At 73.1% G+C, this 8,978-nt stretch overlaps 2 protein-coding genes across 2 annotated transcripts; both read left to right on the forward strand.

Annotated features, from left to right (window-relative positions):
* Window positions 1-75: 75 nt before the first annotated feature.
* PHF23 (PHD finger protein 23) lies at window positions 76-4,388 on the forward strand. The gene is made up of 5 exons (XM_030006930.1): window positions 76-178; window positions 1,111-1,142; window positions 1,401-1,493; window positions 2,212-2,821; window positions 3,087-4,388. The coding sequence occupies exons 1-5, from the start codon at window positions 157-159 to the stop codon at window positions 3,296-3,298; spliced, it is 969 nt and encodes a 322-aa protein (XP_029862790.1). The 5' UTR covers window positions 76-156; the 3' UTR covers window positions 3,299-4,388.
* Window positions 4,389-4,882: 494 nt separating this feature from the next.
* ACADVL (acyl-CoA dehydrogenase very long chain) lies at window positions 4,883-8,970 on the forward strand (the record flags this gene model as incomplete). Its single annotated transcript, XM_030006929.2, is given in 14 exon segments — window positions 4,883-5,007; window positions 5,526-5,565; window positions 5,909-5,980; window positions 6,073-6,145; window positions 6,237-6,301; window positions 6,428-6,562; window positions 7,009-7,153; window positions 7,234-7,363; window positions 7,443-7,568; window positions 7,646-7,742; window positions 7,744-7,845; window positions 8,390-8,494; window positions 8,581-8,667; window positions 8,794-8,970. Coding segments are annotated over 14 exon segments (1,413 nt in total), but the record flags the coding sequence as incomplete, so codon positions are not given.
* Window positions 8,971-8,978: the final 8 nt, after the last annotated feature.

The raw sequence follows: 8,978 nt of genomic DNA on the forward strand, positions 1-8,978 counted from the left end.
GAGAGGGGAGGGGCTTGCGCATGCGTGAGGCTGCGAGGGGCGGGGCCCGGCGGGCGGGGGGGGGGCGGGGCGGGGCGGGGGCGGTGCGGAGCGAGGCGGCACCGGACGGGAGCGACGGACGGAGCCGGGGCCCGACCCCGCCGCGGGGCCGCCGCCATGGCCGAACCCGGCCCCGAAGGTACCGGCGCCGGGGGCAGCGGGGGGGGGGGGGGGGGTGGCGGACCGGAGCACCGGCGGCAGCGAAGGGGGGCCGGGACCGGGAGCACCGGGAATGCCGGCACGGGGGTGGGGGGGGGGAACGGGAGTACCGGCGGCGGGGGGGGGCACGAGGGGGGAGCGGGAGCGTTGAGAGTGCCGGCACCGGGGGGAACCGGAGCACAAGGGGTGCCGGCACAGGGGGAGGGGGGGGAGCGGGAGCACCGGCACCGGCGGGGGGGGGGGGGGCACGAAGGGGGAGCGGGAGTGCCGGTACCGGGCGGGGGGTGAGCTGGAGCACCCGGGCTGCTGGTAGCGGGGCGGGGGAGCCGGAGCACCGAGAGTGCCGGCACCAGGGGGTTACCGGGGCCGGGGGGGGGGGGGGATCGGGAGCCCCGGCACTGGTTGGGAGTGGGGGGGGGGGGGGGCGGGCGGGCGGCAGCCGGAGCGGCGGGGGAGAACCGGGACACCCGGGAGAACTGGAGCACCGGGAGTGCCGGCACCGGCCGGGGGGGGGCGGTCCTCCCGGGGGAAAGCGTGGCCGGGAGCGCGATCCCGGGACTGGGCGGCGGGGGGGGTGGGCGGGGGTTGTAGAGTGCCGGGACCAGCACCGGGGACTCGGGGCTCCGGGGCGCACGCTGGTGGGGGGAGGGGGACTGGAACGTGCCCCGGGGGGGGGCGGCGGGGGAGGGGAACCCGGTGGGGGGGAGGTGGGGGGCGCTCCGGGACCAGCGTGACCGGGAGGCGGCGGCAACGTGGGGGGGGGAACCGGTCCCAGCACCGGGGCGGCCGCGCCCTGAGTTCTCGGTACAGGGGGACGCTTCCGGGGGAGGGGGGGGGGAACCGCTCCGGGAGCGGGGCCGGGGGCCCCCCCCGCCCCGGGGCCCGCTGTAACCCCCCCTCCCCCCTCCACAGACCCGCTCCCGAGCCTGAAGGCGGAGACGCAGGTGAGGGGGGAGGGGAGCGGGGGTGGGGGGGGTGACCGGGGATCACCGGGAGGAGGGGGGAGGGGGATCCCCGTGGCCCGGGAACCTCCCCGGAGGCTCACCCCCCCCCCCCCGCGGAGGCCCGGGCAGGCGGGAGCGGTGGCCGGCTCCTCCCGCCGGGCCTTAACCCCCGCCGCGCCGCGGGGCCGGTACTGAGGGGGGGGTGGTGGTGGTGTCCCGGTGCTGACGGTCGTCGTCGTCCCCCCCCGGTGCCCGCAGCCCCCCGAGAAGCGCCGCCGGACGATCGAGGACTTCAACAAGTTCTGCAGCTTCGTCCTGGCCTACGCCGGGTACATCCCGGCAGCCGCCGAGGTGAGACTCGGGAGGGGGGCACCGGAGGGAGGGGGGGGGGGGTGGCGGGGGTCGCGGGGGGGACCCGGGGCCGGCGCCGCTCCTCGTCCGGGACCTCCCGCCCCGCCAGACCCGGCCCCCCGCCACGGCGGCCCCCCCCCCCATCTTGCCTCGGCGCCTACATCTCCCGGCGTGCCCCGCGCGGCCCGCCCCTCCCCGCCGCGGGGATGCCGGGAATCGGAGTCTCGTCCTCCCCCCGGGACTACGAGTCCCGGCGTGCCCCGCGCGGCGCCGCCATTTTGGGGCGGGCGGCGCTGGTGGTGGGCGACGGGAGATAGAGTCGGGGGGGGGGTTGGGTCAGCCCTTGGGATGGGGGGAGTTTGGGGTGCCCCCCCCCGAAGATGGGGGTGTTGGGGGACAAGGGTTTGGGGCAGCCCCCTAGGAATGGTAGGGAGATGAGGGGGTCACTGGGGGGGGGTTGGGGCACCCCCTGGGATGGGCGTCTTGGGGGGGGGGGGGGGGGGATGGCTCAGGACACCCCCCCGGGACAGCAGCGATGTGGGCCAGGGGGCTTTGGGGGCAGCCCCCCATGATGGCAGGGGGCTTGGGCACCCCCAGGACGGGGCGGACAAGGGGGTTCAGGGCAGACCCCTGTGACGGAGGAGCGCAATGCGTGGGGGGGGGGGGGGGTGTCGTGTCGTCCCCCCCCCCTCCCCTAACCCCCCCCCTCGCCCCCCAGGAGAGCGGCTGGCCGTCCTCGGGGCCCAGCTCCCCGCTGGGGCCGGGCCGGGCAGAGGGGGGGGAGGGCTGGGGCTCGGCCCCCGCTGCCCTGCGCACCATCGAGACCTTCGTCCGCAAGGCCAAGTCCTCCAAGAAGCGAGGGCTGGGGCGCCTGGCCCCCCCCGAGAGCGCCCTGCTCGACAAGATGCGCCTGAAGGACTCCCTCTTCGACCTGCCGCCCCCCCCCGGCGCCCCCCCCGCGCCCCCCCCGGCGGCGGGAGCGGCGCAGCCGGCGGGGGGACCCGGGGGGACCCCGGGGGGGCCGGGGGGAGCCCCGGTCCCGCATCAAGAAGAGCAAGAAGCGGCGGTGGAAGAAGGGGGAGCGGGAGGGGGCCAAGGCCTCCCCCAGCGAGACGGACTCGGAGGAGGAGCCCGCGTCCCCCCCGCCCCCCCCCGCCGCCTCCCGAGGCGGGGGCCGAGCCCCGGGAAGCGGGGGGGGGGCAAGCTGGGGGGGGGGGGGGGGGGCAAGGAGGGCGGCAGCACCGAGACCAGCCGGGATGGGGACGGGGACGGCAGCTCCAGCGAGGGCGAGATGCGGGTGATGGACGAGGACATCATGGTGGAGTCAGGTGAGCGGGGGGGCCCCGGGGTGATCGGGGGGGGGGGGGTCCTCATGCCCTCGCTCCCCTGGTGCTCCCGCATTTCTCCCCAAGCCCCCCCCCCCCATTCCCCTGGTGCTCCCTCACTCCCCCGCCCCCAGCATCCCTCCGCGTTCCCTCCACCACGGGAGCACACTAAGCAGGGTGATCCAGGGATGGGTCTGGGGTCCCCCTGACCCTTCCCTGACCCCCGCCCCCCATTTTGTTGCTCCCCCCCCCCCCCCCCCCCCCCCAGGCGACGACTCCTGGGACCTGATCACCTGCTACTGCCAGAAGCCCTTCGCGGGGCGGCCGATGATCGAGTGCAGCCAGTGCGGGACCTGGATCCACCTCTCCTGCGCCAAGGTCAAGAAGAACAACGTCCCCGACGTCTTCTACTGCCAGAAGTGCAGGGAGGGGCCCCGCCGCGCCCCCCCCGCCGCCCCCCGACCCGGGGGGGACGCCTAGCGACCCCCGACCCGGGGGGGTGAGGCACACACACACACACCCCCTCCCCGTCCCCATCCACACAGACCTGGGGGGGGGGGGGGGTGTTGGGGGGGGCCTCAGGGATGGGACTCAGGAGGTTTGGGGGTCCCTCACCCCCGGGGTTGGGGGGGGGGGGCTTGGGGGTCCCTTACCCAAGGCCACAAGGTTTGGGGGATCCTCATCCCCCCGGATGGGGGGGGTTGGGGGGACCCTCCCCCCGGTACAGGGAGGGGGTTGTGGTCCCGTAACCCAGGTCACGAGGTTTGGGGGAGCCTCATGTGTTTCCCCCCCCCCCCCCGAGGACAGGGGGAGTTTGGGGGGACCCTCACCCCCAGAACAGATTTGGGGGGCCCTCACCTAGGCCACACGGTTTTGGGGGAGCCTTGCTGCCCCCTCCCCAGGATAGGGGAGATGTGGGGGGGGACCCTTGTCCTGCGGGGGTCCTGGGACTCAGGAGGTTTGGGGGATCCCTCACCCCAGACCACGAAGTTTGGAGGGACCCTCACCCTGCCCCCCCCCCACAGGACAGAGGAGGTTTGGGGGGGACCCTCACCCCCAGGCCATGAGGTTTAGGGGGGGACCCCCCACCCCCCCGGGGGGGGCTCCCAGGACTCAGGGGGTTTGGGGAGCCCCAGGCAGTGGGGGTGTCCTTGCCATGGGATGTTTTGGGGGACCCCTGCCCCAGGACAGAGGTTTGGGCCCCCCCCCCCCCAGGTGTACAGTCAGGCTGTAAATAGAGGGGGGAAGCGGTTTTTCATGTGTGTTATTTTTTTAAACTTTTATTTCCCCACACCCTGCTTTTTCGGGGGGGGGGGGTTGCCCCTCCCTTCCCCTCCCCCGCGGTTTGGGGGTGTCGGGGTGGTTGGAGCATCCCGGGGGGGGGGGGGGGGCACCCGCAAAACGGGCCGGGTCTGTCCCGGGGCCCCCCCCCCCCCCGGGGGGGGGGGGGGGGGGGGAGGATCCCCCAAACCCCGCCCCTCCCCCCCCCCTTGTTTTAAGAATAATATTTTGGAGTTCGCGTGGGGGCTGCAGCCCCCCTCTGTAAATAAACGGCGCCGCGGCCTTCGTACGGGGGGGGTCAGCGTCCCTCTGTCCGCCCTTGGCACCCGGGGGGGGCCTCCCCACGCACCCCCCCACCCACGGAGGGGGGGCCCTCCTGTCCACGCCTGTCCCCCGTGGGGCACCCTCCACGGCGAACCCCCACGGGGATATTCCCCCCCCCCCCCGGGTCGTGTCCGACCCCCGCTCCGCGCTCCCTCCCGGTGGGCGGGAGGACGGGGTCGGCGGGGCGGGGCGGGGCGGGGCTGGGGGGCGTGACCACGGCGAGGAGCGGGTCGCCATAGCGACGGGCGCCATTTTGGCTCCGTCCCAGCCGGCCGCGGGCGCCATCTTACGGCGGGGCGGAGGCGGCGGCGGCGGCAGCGGTCCCGTCCCGGGGGGGGGGGCGGGGCTCCGCCCTCCGGATCATTTGCATCTATTAGCGTAACGGGGGCGGGTGCTCGGCGGTTAACTACGTTTCCCAGCGTGCCCCGCGCTGGGCGGCCCCGCCCGGCCCGTGACCTTGGCGGGGAGGGGCGGGGGGGACACCGGGACGGGCCCGGGACACCGGAGGGACGCGGCGGCGGCGACATGAGGGGAGCGGCCGGGCTAGGGCTGGGGCTGCGCCTGCTCCGCCGGGCCCCGCCGGGGTGAGCCCCGGGAGTTTTTTGGGGGGGGCCCCGGGGAGGGCCCAGGGCCGGCGGGGGCTGGGGGGCGGGGCCCCCGTTTTCGGGGGGCTTTGGGGTTTCGGGGGTCCCAGCACTTGGGGGGGGGCACCGGGATATGGAGGGGGGGGTGAGAGAAACCCGGGGGCTGGGGGGGTCCCGGAGCTCCGGGAGGCTCTGGGGCTGGGGGGGCGCGGGATTTTGGGGAGGACCCAGCTCTTGGGGGGGATCCCAGTACTTGGGGGGGGACGGGACGGTTAGGGGGACCTCTGGCTTTGGGGGCGTCTGGGGGGCGGTCCTGGGGCTGGGGGAGCCCCGAGACTCGGGGGGGGCGGGGTTTTGGGGGACTTGGGGGTTTCGGAGGGGTCCCAGGACTTTGGGAGTCCTCCCCCCCCCCCCCCCGGTGTGGGCGGGATGGGGCTGTTTGGGGGAACACCGGGGTTTAAGGGGGTCTGGGGGGTTCCCGGGGGGGCCGCTGTGACACCCTGCCCCTTCATCCCCAGGGTCGGGGGGGCCCGGCTGCAAAGCACGCATGAGGCTGAGGTAGGGACCCCCCCAAAAACCGTGCCTCCCCGGCATCCCCCCCCCCCCTTCCCCGGGATCCTCCCCCCTCCCTGTGATGTCAGAACTGGGGCAAAGGGCGCGTGGCGGAAAACTGGGGGAAAGGTGATGGGGGGGGCCCTGGGGGGGTTCCCGGGGGTTTTGGGAGATCCGGGGAGGGGTGGGAACCCTGGTCTTTGGGGTTGTTTGGGGGGGGGGCAGATTGGGGTTGGTGTGGGGATTCTGAGGGCTGGGGTTCCCGGGGGGGGTATGGGGGGATTTGGGGGTACAGGGATGGTTTGAGGGGGCTGGGGGGGGTTTGGGGTGCTCTCATCTCCCTCTGCAGGCCGTGCTGCACAAAACTGGAGCAGTGGCAGCAGCGGCTGCGGCCCCCCCCAAGGCCCAGCCTGCCCTGGAGGTGAGTGGGGAGTCGGGGCGGGGGGGGGGGGGGCCCCTCGGGGCGGCGGGGGGCGGGCATCGGCTGCCCCCTGATGTTTCCCTCATCCCCAGGAGTCTAAGTCATTCGCCGTGGGGATGTTCCTGGGGCGGTTGAACACGGAGCAGGTCTTCCCGTACCCCTCAGGTAGGGGAACCCCGAAATGATTGGGGGGGAGCAGGGGGAGCCGCCCCTTATTTTGCACCCCCCACCCCGTGACCCCCCCAACGTCCTACAGTGCTGAGCGAGGAGCAGGAGCAGACGCTGCAGGAGCTGGTGGGACCCCTCACCCGCTTTTTTGAGGTGCAAAGAGGGGATTTTGGGGGTGACTCCTCTGCGGGGGGGCTGCACCCCCTTTCCCAGGGGTCCTAGGTCTGGGGGAGTGGTTTGGGGGTCCTCCTGCCCTGACACAGCACCCCCCCCCCACAGGAGGTGAACAACCCGGCCCGTAATGACGAGCTGGAGCAGGTGGAGGATGCAACGATGCAGGGGCTGAAGGAGATGGGGGCCTTTGGGCTGCAGGTGCCCCCCGAAATGGGGGGGCTGGGGCTCTCCAACACCCAGGTGAGGGTGGGGAGCCCCAGGGACCCCCTTCAGTCCCCCCCTGGGGAGCCCCTTCAGCCCCCCCTGGGACCCTTGTCTGCCCGTGGGGACCCCCTTCAGCTGTCCCCAAGCCCCTGGGGACCCTCTGTGCCTCTGGGGACCCTCATCAGCCCCCCGCTAAGCCCCTGGGGACACCTTCAGCCACCCCTTGGGCCCATGGGGACCCCCCCAGCCCTCCCTCAGCCCCCAGAAACCCTCTCATCCCCTTGGGGACTTCTTTCAGCCCCCCACAAGACCCTCTATGCCCTTGGGGATACCCTTCTGATAACCCCAGCCCCCTTGGGCACCCCCTCTCCCTCTTGGGGATGCCCTTCAGCCCCCTCACAGAGACTCCCTCTGCCCCTGGGTCCGGCCCTCAGCCCCCACCTCTGACTGTGCCCCCCCCCCCCCCCCCCCCCCCCCCCCAGTATGCCCGGCTGGTGGAGATCGTGGGCCAGCACGACCTGGGGGTGGGCATCACGCTGGGAGCCCACCAGTCCATCGGCTTCAAGGGGCTGCTACTCTATGGGACCCCCGCCCAGAAGAAGAAATACCTGCCCCGCCTGGCCACCGGTATGGGGATGTGAGGGGAGGGGGTGGTGGTCTGGGGGAGCTGGGGACCCCCCCCCCAACCCCTCCCTGTGCCCCCCCAGGGGAGACGGTGGCGGCTTTTTGCCTGACGGAGCCGGGCAGCGGCTCGGACGCCGCCTCCATCCGGACACGGGCACAGCCCAGCCCCTGCGGCACATTCTACACCCTGGACGGCAGCAAGATCTGGATCAGGTGGGGCTGGAGGGGGGCCCGGGGAGGGGTCTGAGTCCTCATGACCCCCCCCCCTCCGCCTCACACCCCCTCCCCACAGCAACGGGGGCCTGGCTGAGATCTTCACGGTGTTCGCCAAGACGCCACTGCGGGATGAGGGGACAGGGGAGACAAAGGAGAAGATAACGGCGTTCATCGTGGAGCGTGGCTTCGGGGGGGTCACCCGGTGAGTGGGGGTCCATGGGGGGGGTGTTTTGGGGTGCTGACTCCCCCCGTCTCACCCTGACACCCCCCCACTTCCAGTGGTGCCCCCGAGAAGAAGATGGGGATCCGGGCGTCCAACACGGCAGAGGTTCACTTCGAGGGGGTGCGGGTCCCAGCCGAGAACGTCCTGGGGGTGCCTGGGGGGGGGCTTCAAGGTGGCCATGAACATCCTCAACAACGGCCGCTTCGGGATGGCTGCCGCCATGGCCGGCACCATGCGGGGGGTCCTGGCCAAGGCCGTGAGTACCCGCAGACCCCCCGCAACCCCCCACCCTGTGACCCCCAGACCCCTCTGGTGGGACCCCCTCAGCCCCCCTGAACCCCTTCTTACACCCCCAGGACCCCTCTGTACCCCTCTCCGTGCCCCTGGGGGTCCCTCAGACCCCCACATACCCTCCTTTGTGCCCCCCTCAGGACCCCTCTGTATGCCCTGACGCCCCCAGAACCCTCTTAGGCCCCCCAGACCCCTCCTTACCCTTCCAGGAACCCTCTGTATCCCCCCAACACTGCCCCAAGACACCTTCATACCCCTCTCCATGCCCCTGGGGGTCCCTCATCCCCCCTCAAGACCCCTCCATGCCCCAGTGCCCCACCCAAGGATACCCTCTGACCCCCAGGACCCCCCTAGAGCCTCCCCCCATCCCCTTGGGGACCCCCCCCCCATCCCCCTGGGGCTCATTTCCTTCCCCCCCAGCAGCATGGGGGGCTCCTGGCCAAAACCATGAGGCCTGGGGTCCCCCCCGCCCCTCCTCAGGCCCCCCACCCCGGTGCCTCTCCCCCCAGGTGGAACATGCCGCCAACCGCACCCAGTTTGGGGACAAGATCCACAATTTTGGGGTCATCCAGGAGAAACTGGCACGGATGGCGCTGCTGCAGTACGTCACCGAGGTGGGCGCCGGCAGGGAGGGCCTGGGGGGGGCACTGGGGGTTCCCTGCCCCTCCAGCCCCCTCAACCCCCCCCTCTGCCCCCCCAGTCCATGGCATACATGATCAGCGCCAACATGGACCAGGGAGCCACCGACTTCCAGATCGAGGCGGCCATCAGCAAGATTTTTGGCTCAGTGAGGGACCCGGGGGTGGGGGGGGGGGGGGGGGGGGGGCGCAGAAGGGGGGGGGCTGGTTTTGGGAACCCCCCGAGGGGGGTTTGGGGGTGTCCAGGGGGGGTCTCACCACTCTGCTCGCGGCAGGAGGCAGCTTGGACCGTGACGGACGAGTGCATCCAGGTGATGGGAGGGATGGGCTTCATGCAGGTGAGTGGGACTCCTGGGTTGTGGGGCTGCCCCCCGGGTTATGGGGCTGCCCCACAAGTTGTGGGGTGCCCCTCCGGGTTGTGGGGACCCCCCCAAACCCCGCCCCTGCCCTGTAGGAGGGG

This window comes from Aquila chrysaetos, unplaced genomic scaffold (genome assembly GCF_900496995.4).
Source record: "Aquila chrysaetos chrysaetos unplaced genomic scaffold, bAquChr1.4, whole genome shotgun sequence".
In the NCBI taxonomy this organism is placed as follows: Eukaryota; Metazoa; Chordata; class Aves; order Accipitriformes; family Accipitridae; genus Aquila; species Aquila chrysaetos.

What these genes read in the sequence shown, in the direction of transcription:
- PHF23 (XM_030006930.1), top strand. Translation starts at nt 157, where the DNA reads ATGGCCGAACCCGGCCCCGAAG. An exon ending in ACATCCCGGCAGCCGCCGAG is followed by an intron (nt 1,494 to 2,211) that starts GTGAGACTCGGG and finishes CTCGCCCCCCAG; the next exon opens with GAGAGCGGCTGGCCGTCCTC. An exon ending in GGACATCATGGTGGAGTCAG is followed by an intron (nt 2,822 to 3,086) that starts GTGAGCGGGGGG and finishes CCCCCCCCCCAG; the next exon opens with GCGACGACTCCTGGGACCTG.